General features: G+C 44.2%; 1 protein-coding gene across 1 annotated transcript in view; it reads left to right on the top strand.

Annotated features, from left to right (window-relative positions):
• Window positions 1-14,487, top strand: part of ANXA2 (annexin A2) — a 51,525-nt gene extending 37,038 nt beyond the window's left edge. Inside the window, exons 5-13 of the mRNA XM_017531918.2 lie at window positions 1,603-1,716; window positions 4,811-4,901; window positions 6,046-6,125; window positions 7,506-7,565; window positions 9,448-9,541; window positions 10,117-10,212; window positions 10,753-10,811; window positions 12,936-13,058; window positions 14,126-14,487. Of these exons, the coding sequence (XP_017387407.1) occupies window positions 1,603-1,716; window positions 4,811-4,901; window positions 6,046-6,125; window positions 7,506-7,565; window positions 9,448-9,541; window positions 10,117-10,212; window positions 10,753-10,811; window positions 12,936-13,058; window positions 14,126-14,185 (777 nt within the window). The 3' untranslated portion in view covers window positions 14,186-14,487. The remainder of the gene's footprint in view (window positions 1-1,602; window positions 1,717-4,810; window positions 4,902-6,045; window positions 6,126-7,505; window positions 7,566-9,447; window positions 9,542-10,116; window positions 10,213-10,752; window positions 10,812-12,935; window positions 13,059-14,125) is intronic.
• Window positions 14,488-15,723: the final 1,236 nt, after the last annotated feature.

Raw genomic sequence — 15,723 nt, 5'->3', positions numbered from 1 at the left:
AAAAAAAAAAAAAAAAAAGAAGAAGAATGTTTGTGAAATAAGCAAGAGTTGTGTTACAGAGTTCTTTAGGGAAGTGGGCTGCGACTGCCCAGTTGATGAGCTTGAAGAACCTGGGCCAAGCTAGTAGAGTGGAGAGAAGCTGGGAGAGACAGCTGCTTTTACGATTCTTTCATGTTCTAGCAGACGCCAGATGCGAGGCTTCTCCATATGCTAAATAAAACATATCCAAGGAATGGTTATGTTTTATTTATCATACATTTCTGGAGTTTCGGTTTAGCTTTTGTTAAGTGCAAAGCTCTGTGCTGGATATTGTGAGAAACAGGAAGTTGAATGCCCATAAGGAGTTTGGAATAGAAGTGGAAGAAGTCAGTAGGGTGCCCAAATGCTATTTGAGGTCTGAACAGAGAATGGGTAGAGGGGAGTGTCAAGGGTAGGCTAAGTTTGGAGTTAACGTAACCTCAAAGTTCCAAACTGGGAGACTGGTGTTATAATTGGGAGGTACTGCTTTGACAGCCCCCTTCTAAGTGCTGTGTGTTCCCAGGACATCGGAAAGCAGGAGAAAGTAGATGGGGAAAGGCTCTGGCCAGGTGCTAAGATCCATGTCAGTTCTAACACTTTTGACATCTTTGAATGATTCAAGATGGTGGTGTCTGAAACAGGCTGCAAAGCACGTCTCGCAGCCCACAGGTACCTCTAGGGGCTAAGCTTCGTAGGTTCTTAGAAAGCAGGACAGAAAGAAAGAAGAGAAGTGAAAGGAAAAAGTGAAAAGAAGAACATTATTTTAGTAGGAGGTTTCAGTCATCAGCCATGACTTGTAGTAAGTTTAGCCCATCGCTGAAAGCCACATGGAGTTGGGGGGTCTGTCTACATACATGGGTGCTGACCAGACCTCTGACTTAAATTTTTGTGTTCATGGTGACGGTGGAACCCTTAAGAAATTGTATGCAGCAGGGAATTCAAGGGGGCCAATTAAGGAGTGTTAGTTCTCCTCACTTCCGTTAAACACCGCCTCAGTTTGGTGTGGACAAAGAGCTATTTTGTCAGTATTAGATGAAGTGTTTTGCATAGGCAAGTTTCATGACCTCACTTCCAACTGCGTTGGGGCATCTGGTTCCTTCTGGTGACTTTGAGGAGCTGCTGCTGGAATGGCTGCCCCCACATTTTTTACAGTATATCAGCAGGCCACAAGGACTGCTTCCCAAGAGGAGGCTGTCTGCTCAAACCTCCTCCTTAGCAGAGGCCTTCATCTCAGAAAGCATCCTGATTCCACAGGCTGTTACCACTTCCAGGCATATTGCAAAGTGCCTTCACTCTCACAGCTTTCTGAGGAATCACATACGAATCCAGTTTCCTTTTACTGATCACAGAAGAGGGCAAAATTAACTAGGATTTTAAGGAATTTCTTTAAAGCAAAGCCTGGTGTTTATGTTTCTGAGATCTGGGTCTGTTGAAAGGAATGCAGTTGATGGCGTTTGACCCAAGACTCTGGAGTGGTCAGACTCACAACCTGCTTCACAAACAGATCCCTTTTACTTTTGTTTTACTCACCAGTTTTAAAGTAAAAAATAAATACTTTCCTCATGATTGCCTGTTTTCTTGAAGGAACTTGCATCAGCACTGAAGTCAGCCTTATCTGGCCACCTGGAGACGGTGATTTTAGGCCTATTGAAGACACCTGCTCAGTATGACGCTTCTGAGCTAAAAGCTTCCATGAAGGTAAATGCCTATGAGATGTCATCTCTGTTAAATCTGCTATTAATTTTGTGAATTACAGCTTTCTGAGTATAATTTGGTGATTTTCAGTTTTGTTAAATTCTCATTTGGAACCATTTTTTAAAAATGAACTGAAGCTATACGTCTCAGGATTTGTACCAAAAATATTTCAATTACTTGTTTTAAGACTGTAAAGAAATTTCATGATGCTGAGAAGTCAGTTACCAGCTGCTACTACTCAGCACCTGGGCAATTGGAATACCATTTGGGAAAACTACTTCCTTGATTACACTTCCTCCTTTAAAAAGATATGTTGTGATATTAAGGCAAGAAAAAATCTCATAGCTTTTGTTAAGTGAAGCTTGCAAATTCTGCCCATCCTTTTGTGGGTGTTTCTTCCTCCCATATTCTCTCTGTCAGTACCGTTGTTTGTTTCAACTTTGGGCAGATTCAGAACATCATAGTGCACAAAAGGGGTAATTTCAGATGATGAATCGTACCCAAATTGTACCCGTGTGAAGGTAACTGTGAAGTCTCATTGCACATTGTCTTGTTTTTCTTTTGCAAAGTTATTTTGAACCTGGAATTTTAGGTTAAATTAAGTAAAAATTCTAGACTGGAAACCTCCTGAACTTTGTGCATACCTAAAACATCAAGTTTTATATAAATGTAATAGATGCACAGACATAAATGCATGCTACTGCAACGCATGTGGACCCTTTTCGTACTGTCTGCAGCACTTTGAACAGTCCGACACTGCCCTCTGCTGATTAAGATGGGTAAAGGCTCTGCTGTAGGGGGAAGCCATATGTCTGATTTTTATTCTGAGTCTGAGTGTTTTTTCTCTGATGCCATTATTCCTGAATTATGAACAGTCTAAGCTGTAAGCCTGTCACCAGAGCTAATGTCACAGTTCAGTCATCCTTTCCCCAGAGAACACAAGAGTGAGGCTGCTTCGGACACTGGGCATCTCCAGAGCCCTGAACTTGATAGCTCAGGGCTGCTCTAAGATTTGCTGTTAAGTCTCTTTCTTCCTTTAGTTCCTCAGCTTAGCCCAGGCTGTGCTCAGTTTATTTGAGCGGACTTGTCTGAGTTTCCTAAGTAGGCTGTACTGCAGAAAAGACGTCCTTAAGAATGATGAAATGTTAACAACATTTCATGATCCCCCTTGATAAAAATAGCACTCCTGAAAGCCGAGTCTGTGGACCTTTGGAGGGAGGGATGAGTCAGCCTCTCGTAGGTTTCTTCTGACCATCCATACTCCAGATCAGTTTATCTTATTTTTGTCAAGAATCTATTTAGTTATGATTTGTGTGACTTTACTGGTATCTCTTACTAGGTATTAGTGACTTGAAACAGACCTTTTTGAGCTGTCAGTCACTGTGGTAATCTATGTTACTAGCCCAGTAGAAGGTGCTTTAACTGTTGAAGCTTTGACCCTGTGCCAGCTCTTCCATTAGCTATCACAGTTGAGTACCCTTCCAAAATCCATAAAGCTTGAAGTGACATTAACTGAACTATGCTTTTTAAAAAAAAAAATCTGTTTTGACTTCTGGCAGTACCAGTGGCAGAATCTGCCATATGTTACAGTAGAATTTGCCCTTGTGCTAGGAATTGTGGACAGTCTGTGGAGAGCTTGGGCCAGGCTTTGGAAATTGCCAAGGTCACCTTTGAATGTAGACGTAAAAACCACTATTAGAATTCTCAGATGTTAACACTGGTATATCAGTGATGGAAGGAAACACATCTTACATTATTCTGCCTGTCTTGCAATTCTACAATGTCAGGATATAGCATTTCTCCCAATGTGTGTTATTTTTAGACTGTATTTCTATCATCCTTGAGATTGAACAACTGCGTCTCCTTAAAAATATTCAAAGATGGTCGGTAGTCATTTAGTAACACTTGTGCAGAATGCTGGATGGACCTTTTGCTAACAAGGGGAGAATTTTTTGGCTTTGCTGGAACCTCTACAAATCATGATTAAAAACTCTGAAAGAAGAGCCATTGGTTCAAAGATTAGATGAAGAATAAAATTCAAAATTAACCATTAACCCGAGGCTTAGCTTATATTATACAAACTATTTTTTCAGGGGCATATAACCTCTAATAAGCTTAATTAATAGCTGACACACTTTTCATGTGGATAAGTAAGTTTCTTATTGTATTAACACCTTATAATTGATTTACATTTTAAACAGTTGTAATTCTACTTAGTTCAAAGTGATATTTCCATATTCGGAAAGACAAGTATTAAAGAAGCCTGATTACTAAATCTTGACTTTGATCATGAAGCCAGCTTTGAAATACATGTTTCATTGAGTCCTTTCAAGCTATCTGGCATGCTCAAAAGTGTATATATTAAATTTGAATACATCGCCCATCAAATTCTTATTCCTTAATAAAGTGTTGGTGTCTAGGTTTATTTGGCACTTCATTATTATTATTATTATTTTTTGCTTTCTAAAATGCCTGAAGAATGCATAATTATGAAGCAAAAATGGAAGGACAGGAATGAAATTTTTAACATTAACCCAATTTTACATTTCAAAGAGGTGAATCTAAAAATTTTTTCTATACCTTTGCCTGGTAAAAAGACTTACTCTAACAATGCTGGCTGTGAGTGACAACATAGAATTTGTATCTTCCTTTATTTTAAATTAACGAGAAGGATTGTTTAACAAAGAAAATTCTCATCTTTAAAATAGTGGGTGGTTATTGTAGAAGGTGAAAAATAATAAGAAAAAGTTACTTTATATACATACCCACAGCAAAAGGCAATTGCCACTTTTAATGTTTTGGCATACTCTATTGCTGCCTCTTCCCATTCACTACTTTTTTTAAAATAACATATTAACAGTTGAACTCAGACATGCCAATTACACCATCTTGTGCTCTGGTGAAGCATTTTTTAAAGGAACAGAAAATGCCGTTACTTGGTGCTAAGGGACAGAGTGTAGATTCTTCAGTAGGAATGTAGAAGGCAGGATGCTAACAGACCCAATCCATGTTTGCAATTTAGTTGGTGGAGATCTGAAAAGTAGGCTAATGGTGGGGAAGCCTTTCCCTGATAATGTTCATGCTTCCTGGTTCACAGGGGCTGGGAACCGATGAGGACTCCCTCATTGAGATCATCTGCTCAAGAAACAACCAGGAGCTGCAGGAAATTAACAGAGTCTATAAGGAAAGTGAGTAGCTTGATTTCTGTGATTCATCCTCTAAGCCCAATTTCTGTGACCCTGTCACGGCCACCAGGGTGAGTGCTCGGGTTCAGATGCCTGGATTGTTGATGTGCTGAAGTGCCTGCCATCTTGACCATGCAGACCGGGGTTGGCTGTGGTCCCAAGTTTCTCTCCTTCACCTCCTCATTGCCGGTGTTTTGATTATTACATTCCACCGAAATTTCTGTGTTGGAAGAAGGGTAGACAGGAGGGAAAGGAGAGAAAACAAAATTTATTTTTAAAAAAGATCTGATGAGGAGAAGTAGCAAGTATTATATATGGATTCCATTTATTGGGTGCTGTTCAGTCTCTGCTCAAAAGGTTCCCAACTCTGGACTGTGGGTAACTGAAGAATCACAGCAAGAAGCCGCTGTCGGCCTGTGCACACTAAACAGTATAGAAGGCTGTGAGTGGAATAAACAGCGCAACTTACGTTGCTACTGCATTTCTGTTTTCTTTTACTTTTTAAAGTTGATATATCATAGTTGTACATATTTTGGGGGTACATGTGATATTTTGGTACATGTACCAAGTCAGGGTCATTGGGATATCCATCACCTCACACATTTATTTTTTTCTTTGTACTAGGAACATAACAGTTCCTCTCTAGCTACTGTATTTCAATATAGATGCTGTTTTGACTGTTGAAATATAATTTTATTCAAAAGCATTATTTCTTAGTAGTTTCTGCCTTTGTGCATTTTCTCAGTGGACAATAAAGCATGATTGTGTGTGTGTGTGTGTGTGTGTGTGTGTGTGTGTACATGTAGCCCTCCAGTTTTTTTGATGTTCAGAATGAGTATTCACAGTCAGGAGGGCTGGGAGACAGTATTTAAACTGCACAAGAGGTCACTGGTCAAAGGTGAGCCCAAGGATCCCTGATTTGATCTAGCCCGGCTGCCCCTTGTCATGGACAATAACTCTGGCTTTGATTTCATGAGGGTGAAAATTATTCTAGTGAATCCTTTGTCCTTTGGGGGTTAAGAAGAATGGATATATCCAGCTGACATAGCTGTTCTGCTTTTCAGAGTCTTAGTGGGAAACGGGAAATTGGAGTGGGTGGTTGGCTTCACAGGCAGAAAGCATAAAACCAGATGTATTTTTCTCCAAGTGTACAAGACTGATCTGGAGAAGGACATTATTTCGGATACATCTGGTGACTTCCGCAAGCTGATGGTTGCCCTGGCAAAGGTTGGTTTCCCAGTTTCTTTCTTTGCCCTTGCCTCCTCCCAAGGCAAGTCACATACCTCATTTTAGACTTGGAGTGAATTAACTGAATCCCCTGTGCCTGCATCAGAAATTCAGCTGCATTTTCCACAGTGGGCTTGCACTGTCACTGCGGAGTTGTCAATTTTGTATAATAGGATTTCTTATCCTGCTAAACCTCATGGACAAGTGGACTTTGGGAGCAAGAGGAGGGTTGGGCAGCTCTCAAGTCCTGGCCTGGATTTACATGCCAGGGCCTTGGCCGCATGACTTAGGGAAGGTCACTTTGCCTCTCTCTGTGGTCATGCAGGACCCAGTGGGAAGTGACCTTCTTGTTTCTTTTTCTTGCGTTCACTTCTCATGGGAGAATTTGCCCATGTAGTCCTTTGTGTGGAGTGAAGTTGTCTTTGTCGAGCCGATCTCTAATGTTAACACATTAACATGAAGGAAAGGGCGCTTCCCCTGTGAATCCCTAATTCTGGCTGGTGTGTCACTTAATGCTTATGTGCCAGGGGAGGGACGAGAGACTGTTTTCTCTGGGAACCCTGATGACAAATGACACAGTATGCCGCCTCTGGCGCGCTCAGTCTCCATTACTGCAACAGCTCCTGTGCTGTTCACCCTGGCTCTCCTCTCTTCCCCCAACTTCCCCCGTGTACCGCCGTTCACGGGTCTCTGTGAAACACACTTTCACCACGTTACTTCCCTGTTCAAACCCCATTTCTGCTGCATCCATTGTAAACTCTTAACTGCTGGGAAAAGTCCTCTATACCCTCCCTGCATCTTCTCTGCTAGGATTCTCTGCTGCTCAGCTCTGCCCTGACAGGGCAGCTCCTTACTTACCAGGGAGCGTGCTCCGCTGCGCCTGTGCTGGCCCTCGTGTGCAGTCTGGCTCTCCCTCTCCTCTTGGCTAGCTGCATCTGACTGACCCTTGACATTACCATTTTGACTCTGCTCTCTGAGAGTTCTTCCTCCTCCTGGATTTCGTGTCTTCCTAGTGCCGTAGGTTCCCTGGCTGCTGTACATTTGTTTCCGCTGATTCTTCCATCTGCATTGCAAGCTTGTGGAAGGAAAGAGCTAAATCTCATCAGCTTTTTGTGGGGGATGGGGAAAGGGATTCTGTAAGGTGTGTAGGCCAGGACTGGGTACCAAGGAGGGGGTTGTTGATGGAGAGGCACGGCATCCACTTCCTTGCTCAGTGATTCTACCATCCTTGGCTGGTCTAGATTTCAACGTAAGAAAAACCTTAGGTGGATACTTATTTAGAAAATCAAGTAATGGCTTACATGGGCTGGGGAGAAAACATTTTCAGTTTTAAAATACACAAAGAAATGGATTTGAAGTTCTTTTCTCCCCTCCTCATAGGGCAGAAGAGCAGAGGATGGCTCTGTCATTGATTATGAACTGATTGACCAAGATGCCCGGGTAAGTGCTGAGCTTTTTGGTTTAAGTTTCTGTTTTCTGGTAAGTCTCTGGATAGTCTGTATAGTAAATTAACCCTGCGTAACAAATGATTTCCAAATTCTGTGACTTAAAACAACAAACATGTATTATTTCTCAGTTTCTGTGTGTCAGGAATTGAGGAGTGGTTTAGTGCAGTGGTTCTGGCTCAGGGTCTCTTGAGTAGGGTTGCTTGAGCATCCTCACAACATGGCAGCCGGCTTTCCCCAGAGCAGGCAATCTGGGAGAAAGCAAAGAGGAAACCATAGTGTCTTTTACGACCTAATCTCAGGAGTCCCACCCTGCACTGCTGTCACCAGCTTCTGCAGAGTGTGATGTGGCCGTGCACAAAAATCAGGCAGGCAGGTGGGAAGCAGAAGAAGGTGGAGAAGACACAGCCAGGGACCGGACAGCTTCCTGTTTCATTGCGGTTGGGGAGAAAGGGAGGACCTGCTTCCAAGACTGTGCACTCACATGACCGTTTGGTAGGAGACCTTTGATTCAGTCCACATACGCCTCTCTCCATGGGGTTGCTTGAGCATCCTCACAACATGGCAGCCAGCTCTCTCCAGAGCAAGGAATCTGAGAGAAAGCAAAGAGGAAGCCACAGCGTCTTTTATGACCTAATCTCAGGTGTCACACCCTGCACTGCTGTCATACTCTTTTCATTAAAAGTGAGTCATTGAGTCTAGCCAACACTCACTGCGAGGGGATTATTAGGCTCCTCCTTTGGAAGGGAGGAATGTCAAAGAATTTCTGGCCATCTTTTGAACCCACTGTAGTCTGAGAGCAATGTTTATTAGAAGATACTCTCTTATAATGCTGGCGTTACTTATAGAGTCAATACCTGACTCATATATGCTCATTTAGGCTTTGCTTGTGTGGAAGCACCAGTTTCTGCAGAGTGTGATGTGGCCGTGCACACTTACCAGGCAGGCAGGTGGGAAGCAGAAGAAAGTGGAGAAGACACAGCCATGGACAGGACGACTTACAGCTCATTGTGGTCGGGGGAAAAAGGAGGCCAGCAGAGACCTGTCCTTTTCTGGCTGAATAAAACTTTTGCCAGTTCTAGTTCGATAATCTCGGAGAACTATTTGTTAAGCTTATTCAGACTGCTATGAACTGTGTTTGTTACTCAAAGGTCAACAGTTACCTCAAAGTAAGTCATAAAAGCTGCAGAAAAAAATTAATTTAAATTCATGTTAGTTTTAAATTCAGTATATTCCATACAACACTTCTAGAAGGCAGTAGAGAAGGCTTTTAAATAAAGTAATAGAAGTTGGGCTTTGCAATTCCCAGAAGGTGGAAGATCATGGAATGAATACCTACCCTTGTGTAAGCCTTTCTTCCTCTTGTCCTTCCTGCCATTGCTAAGGACTACTTATGCCGCCTAAATTTTCCAGAAATTGAAAATGAGATGGGACGGGCTCCTTTTCCAGCTCCATTACTCCCTAAGTCTCTGAGAAGCTTGGGAATGGGAGCCTGGCCATAGCTGTCCAATAAACGTTGACCAGCTTATCTGCCCCTAAATGTGCCCAAAGGGAGGAGGGCCAGATGTGCTCATTAACATTGACTTGTCCTTCTGTGTATGAATCAAAGCTCTTGGTCCTTCCTTTCTTATTCAAGGAAGGAGACTATAATCACAGACCTCACGAACTATTTGCAGTCTCATCTGTATCCATTTGTGCCTAAGGAAGACTGCTTGTGACTGTCTAAATAGTACGTCTGTGCCCATGTGTGTAGTATAATCATTCTTCCCCATTGGGCATTTTGAGTGTATAGCGTTTTTTTGTTTTTTTGCATGAGAATTTTTATGACCTTATGCTGGATTGCGTAGTTAACTTTTCCTGGTTGGTTGTACTCGTAGGATCTCTACGATGCTGGAGTGAAGAGGAAAGGAACTGATGTTCCCAAGTGGATCAGCATCATGACCGAGCGGAGCGTGTGCCACCTGCAGAAAGGTGGGCACTGTGCTGAGGGGGTCTCAGTGCCTTGGGGCTCTGGGGCGGCCGGGTGGATGTCCATGTTGGAGTTGAGTCTGCCAGAATGAGGTCCTCTCTCCACTTGCCACTCTCATAGGCTCACCCGTTTTCCCTCACCAGGTACATTCGCCTTTCTCTTCCATTCTGGATTCTTTCTCTTGCAAACAGTTTCTGCGTTTGATGCTGTAGCTTGCAGCTCCTTCTTGTCTGATGACCATTTTTTCTCATCATATTTGTTGAAGTAGTGGACTTTGCTGCACGCTTTGTGCTGTTTCCTGTGGTTTTCAGATGGAATGGGTGTCATTCAGGGGAGATGGAGATGGTCAAAATACATGGCCTGGGCAATGCCATTCAGGACAGGTGCATGGTATGGCTGTCCCAGGACAAACTCGTGTGATGTCGGCTCTGGTCACCATGGCAACCTCTAACTCCCTAGGATGCTATGATCATCCTCAATTTTTGAAAAAAATCATGGTGCATAAAACTAGGTGGGTGATTATTGACAGCTTTGACCAGCGGCTCTGATCTGATAACTCGCTGTTGGTTTTCCGCAGTATTTGACAGGTACAAGAGCTACAGCCCTTATGACATGTTGGAGAGCATCAGGAAGGAGGTTAAAGGAGACCTGGAAAATGCCTTCCTGAACCTGGGTAAGCAAGCATGACCCCCATTCCTGGTAGACATCAGCTTTCAGTGGACAGTGCTGGAGCAGAAGTGACAGGTGGCCATCCTCTTAATTCCAGTGTTTGGGAGCTGTGGCTTCTGTTTTACAGTCTTAATTGTATAGGTTTACAGTTTTTAATTATTTATTTAAATAATTAATTTATAGTTTAATTGTATAGTTTTACAGTCTTAATTGTATAGTTTTACAGCCTTAATTGTACAGGTTTAAGAATATAAAACTGAGTAAAAGCCTAAGTTGGTAACAGATTATTGTCAGGGAGGAGTCAGGGAACAGGAGAAGAGAGGGGGTGTGTTGAGGAAACTCACATGTGCTCTTGGGATCTGCAAGTCTCAGAGTCCCCTGGTTTAAAACCATGGTGGAACTCAATATTGCAGAGGATTTCTAGGATTCCCTTAGCCTGTCCCATTTTGCAGCCCGCTTCCATTGTATCAGGTCACTTCTGGTTTGTGGCCCAGGGGAGAGGTGAGAGCAGCTGCAGCCCTGACTCCCTTTCTTCTCTCCACAGTCCAGTGCATTCAGAACAAGCCCCTGTATTTTGCTGATCGGCTGTACGACTCCATGAAGGTAAGGGCGGCTGGCTGAGGGGCTATGTTCCCACGCTCAGCTTTTCTTGTCTTGTGCCCCAAACTGAGTCTCCTCAACTCATGGATGGTGGAAGGGGACCCCACAGTCTTGGGGAAGGAGCACATTAGTCAGCTGTGGTTGTATTTGACACGTGAGAGAACCACAAATTGGTCTTCTTTCTCTCAGCTGCTTGAACATGTATTTGTGTTCAAGTGCTGTGGGAGAGAGAAAATGTGACATGGCCATCGTATCTGATTCCTGCTCTGGTTTCTCGGTGATTTCTTCCTGTTAGCCCCAGAGTCAAGACAAGTGAAGAAGGGAGCAATTATTAAGCACCCACTATGCAGTAGACATGTGCTACTGTTTCACCTTAAATCGTTGCGGAACAAGTCTGAGGCTTCCATGATTGTCTTTTTTTTTTTTTTTTTNTTTTTTGAGAAGGAGTTTCGCTCTTGTTACCCAGGCTGGAGTGCAATGGCGTGATCTCGGCTCACTGCAACCTCTGCCTCCTGGGTTCAGGCAATTCTTCTGCCTCAGCCTCCTGAGTAGCTGGGATTACAGGCACGCACAACCATGCCCAGCTAATTTTTTTGTATTTTTAGTAGAGACGGGGTTTCACCATGTAGACCAGGATGGTCTCGATCTCTTGACCTCGTGATCCACCCGCCTCGGCCTCCCAAAGTGCTGGGATTACAGGCGTGAGCCACCGCGCCCGGCCATGATTGTCTTCTTTATAAATGTGGAGACGGAGCTCAGAAGGCCTCAAGCTGCTTGAAGTTACACAGCCAGATTTGAACCTGGGTCTGTCAGACTCCAAAGACAGCGCCACAAGTCTCCCTTCAAAGAACCACTTCTTCCCATAGACCCATGCCCTTTTCTACACCTCAGATGTGCCACGTGTTTTCTGGCTTCTGGGCTTTTGCCTTTTCCTTCGGGAACATCTCCCTTGTCCGCGCTGCCTCTGCCATCTGTCTTTTAGTTCCATATCAAATGGCACCTCTCAGTGCCTCTGGTCTGATGCTCTGGAAGTAGACTCAGTGGTCTTTATTGCACATATCACTCAAATGGCGCAGAGCGATGATAGAAATGTATTGGCATGTCCCCTCTAAGCCAGCAAGAGTCAGGAACCTCTTGTTGCATATGGAAGCTCAGACTGCTTGAAGTGAGCCTTGTGGTAGTAGGTGCTCGGTATGCATTTACTGAACAATGGCACAGAGTGGGAGTCTGTGCTGACTACAGCCTGGTGTGTTTGGAATTCCCAGATACTCTTCGTTCTTTTCTTTTCTCTTCTTCTCTTTTCTTTTTTTTCTTCTTTTCTTTCTGCCTCCCCTTCATCGCTCCCTCCCTCACTTGCTCTCTCCCCCCCTTCCCTCCCTCCCTTGCTCCCTCCCTCCCCCACTCCCTTCTTCTGTTGCTTCCTCCCTCGTTCCCTCCCTCCCTCTCTCGCTCCCTCCCCTGCTCGCTCCCTCACTCCTTCCCTCCTTTGCTCCTTTCCTCCCTCCTTCCCTCCCTCCCTTCTTTCCTGCCTGCCTCTCTTTCTTTTTTTCTTCCTTTCTCTTTTTCTCTCTTTTCTCTCTCTCACTCTCTCTCTCTCTCTCTCTCTCTCTGTCTTTCTTTCCTTTCTTATAGGTTTTTGGGGAACAAGTGGTGTTTGATTACGTGAAAGTTCTTTAGTGGTAATTTTTGAGATTTTGGTGCACTCATCACCCAGGTAGTGTACACTGTGCCCTGATATCCCGTATCTGAAATGCTTGAAACCAGGAATGTTTTGCATTTCAGACTTATTTTTGATGTTGCAATATTTGCATACATATAATAAAATATTTTAGGGATGGGACCCAAGTCTAAACGTGAGATCCATTTGTGTTTTATGTAACCCTTACACACATACCCTAAAGGTAATTTTATACAATGCTTTTGATAATTTTGTGCATGAAACAGTTTGTGTTCAGTGCTTGTGTGTGGAATTTTTCATTGTGGCATCATGTTGGCACTGAAGAAGTTTTGGAATTTGGAGCATTTTAGGTTTCAGATTTTCAGATCAGGCATGCTTAACCTTTAGACTGTTTCTTTAATGCTAACATTCTCAGTGTGTGTAACTTGGAATATCAACTTGGTTTTCAGGGCAAGGGGACTCGAGATAAGGTCCTGATCAGAATCATGGTCTCCCGCAGTGAAGTGGACATGTTGAAAATTAGGTCTGAATTCAAGAGAAAGTACGGCAAGTCCCTGTACTATTACATCCAGGTAAGCCTGAGGTGCAGTGTCAGCCTGCCCTGCCATCCAGAGCGCCCCAGGCCCCAGCAGCTGGCCTGGCAGAATGATGACAGAATGGTGATTTTCTGTTTTCTAACTCTCTGGGGAAGAGATGCCGGTCACCAGCCATCAGGGATTTGCTTTGAAAGCACCATTTGTGATTTGTCCTGGACTTTATAGAATCAGGCAGACGTTTTATATTTTTCACATATGTTACTCTACAATGATTGTTGGTATTCATGACGATGACCCTGCAAGGCTTGCTGACATCCCGAAGAGACTTGGAAGATCAATTACATTTTACTGTTTGTTATGCGTTTATTCCTTGGAAAATCCTCTGGGATAGGCCTGACAACTTTCAGTTACTCACTGCCATCTTTCCAATCAATTTAGCCTCTGTCTGTTTTGGCGTGCTGGCACATTTGCATGTAAGGAGGTGACCGCATTCACAGTGGTAGCACTGTGTGGATTTCAGACAGCCATTGCAATTCCCCTTTCTAAAAGTTCCTGAAATGTTCCAGGGCATGCCCATGGTTACCAAAGATGAAGTTAGAGCTGGGTTTTCTATAGCCAGGTTTATTAGGGTACATCTTTAAAGTCAAAGGACTGTTTAGACTCTTAGCAATTGTTCCTCATCTCACCAGCTTATGTCCAGTTGACCTTAAGAATGCAGGACATAGTAGAGTGAGGTAGGAAGGTACCCTGTTCTCTGTAGAAGGGTGAGGATGAGAGAGGAAAGTTGGGGTGTTGGCAGGACCTTGCTGCGTAAGAACAGCCCTGGTCACTGGTCTTTATCAGTCTTCAGCACCTGGCATTCCCTCCATGCCACAGTCCTAAGGAGACTTGAATGTCTTCCCCAGCACCTCCTCCGGCCATACTCCCGGAGGGTTCTAGGGCACTGGGCTGGGTGTGGCCCTTCAGGCCTTTGTGTCAAGGTCTCCTGCAGGTCTCCTGCAGAGTCTTCTCTTTGTCCTGGGAGAGGCCTCATTGAACGTTGAGCTGCTACTTTGGGCTTTTTTCTGATGCCGTGTTTCTTTTTTCTCCTGGGCCATTTGCAGCAAGACACTAAGGGTGACTACCAGAAAGCGCTGCTGTACCTGTGTGGTGGAGACGACTGAAGCCCGGCGCGCTGTGAGCATCCAGGAATGGTGCTCCCTACGCTTCCAGCTAACAGGTCTAGAAAACCAGCTTGCGACTAACAGTCCCTATCGCCAGCCCTGTGAGGATGACCTTAGCACTGCCCCCACCCTCATTCTAGTTGCCTAAGCATTGCCTGGCTTTCCTGTCTAGTCTCTCCCGTAAGCCAAAGAAATGAACATTCCAAGGAGTTGGAAGTGAAGTCTGTGATGTGAAACACTTTGCCTCCTGTGTACTGTGTCGTAAACAGTTGAATAAACTGAATTTGTACTTTAGAAACAAGTACTTTGTGGCCCTGCTTTCAATTTAATTGTTTGAAAATTAAACATGCTTGGGGTTGTACTGTTCGGCTGGTGAGGCTGTCCCTCTGGGGAGAAAGTTCTAGGACTGAGCTGTATGGCATGGTTGCCCCTATCTGGGTGTCGTTACTTAAGTGATATTTAAATGAAATAAAATAAAAAATTCCGTTCCTCAGTCACACAACCCACATTTTGAATGGTCAGCATTCACATGTGGTCAGCAGCGAGTGCATCTGGACAGCACAGGCAGGGAGCATTTCCACTATCACAGAAAGTTCTGTTGGGCAGCAGTGTGTGCCCAGGGCAGGAGAGGACCTACTGGGGAGAAAAGGGTTCCCAGAGGGACCCTTCATCTGCTTATCTTTCTACAGGTTAATGAGGTGAAAGCAAGTATCAGGGCAGCCACACACTGGGGAAAGCAGTGGGGCAGGGTGGGGCATGCTACAGCATTCTTGCAAAGGAGATCCCACACAAGCAGACGGGAAGCACGGAGAAGGGATTGCTTTTGACTGGGAGGATTGAGAAAGGTGACAGAGTAATGAACCATTTGAGCTTATGCTAAAACCTAAGGTGAGGTTTTATAGCTGGGAGAAAACACTCCATGCAGGATCTTAGGGGTCTGGGAATGAATGACAGGTTGCTCATACAATGGTACACATGTCAAAAAGTTCAGAAACTTTTCTGTACAGTGAAAGTGATGTCTCTCCTGTACCAGTCAGTGGAGCCACCTGGTTTCCAGTACATTTTCATGGATAGACTGCATAAGCATGTGTATATATTTGTGTATCTGTCTGTGTTCACAAATGTGAAGGTGCTGTTCCCAGGCTGTTGGTCCTGGGACCTGCAGATTCCTTTTGATACAAGTGCTCCCCCTAAGCAGGGTGCAGGGCTGGGAGGAAGGGGAAGTAAATGACTCCCTTGCACCCTTCACCTCAGAAGAGCATGTGTCAACTACTCATTTTTGGCACTTGGCTGATGCAGGGTCCACTCAGTTGTCTGCAGAGACTAGGTGGACTATGGAAATGAGTGTATGAAATGGGCAGGTTGGACAGAAGTAGGGAGTCTGGGGAAAATGGGAAATGCCTGCCTTGCTTGAGACATTCAAATTCAATGGAAACAACAGTCGCAACAACATGGCATTGAGCAAACTGAATACATCTGTGAGCTGATTGGCTTGCTATTTTGGCCCTTTGGCAAACTTTAGTTGGAAATTTGGATGG

Source organism: Cebus imitator, unplaced genomic scaffold (genome assembly GCF_001604975.1).
Source record: "Cebus imitator isolate Cc_AM_T3 unplaced genomic scaffold, Cebus_imitator-1.0 Scaffold74, whole genome shotgun sequence".
Taxonomy (NCBI): Eukaryota; Metazoa; Chordata; class Mammalia; order Primates; family Cebidae; genus Cebus; species Cebus imitator.
The sequence above is the reverse complement of the archived record's forward strand: the minus strand, read 5'-3'. Positions and strand labels throughout refer to the sequence as shown.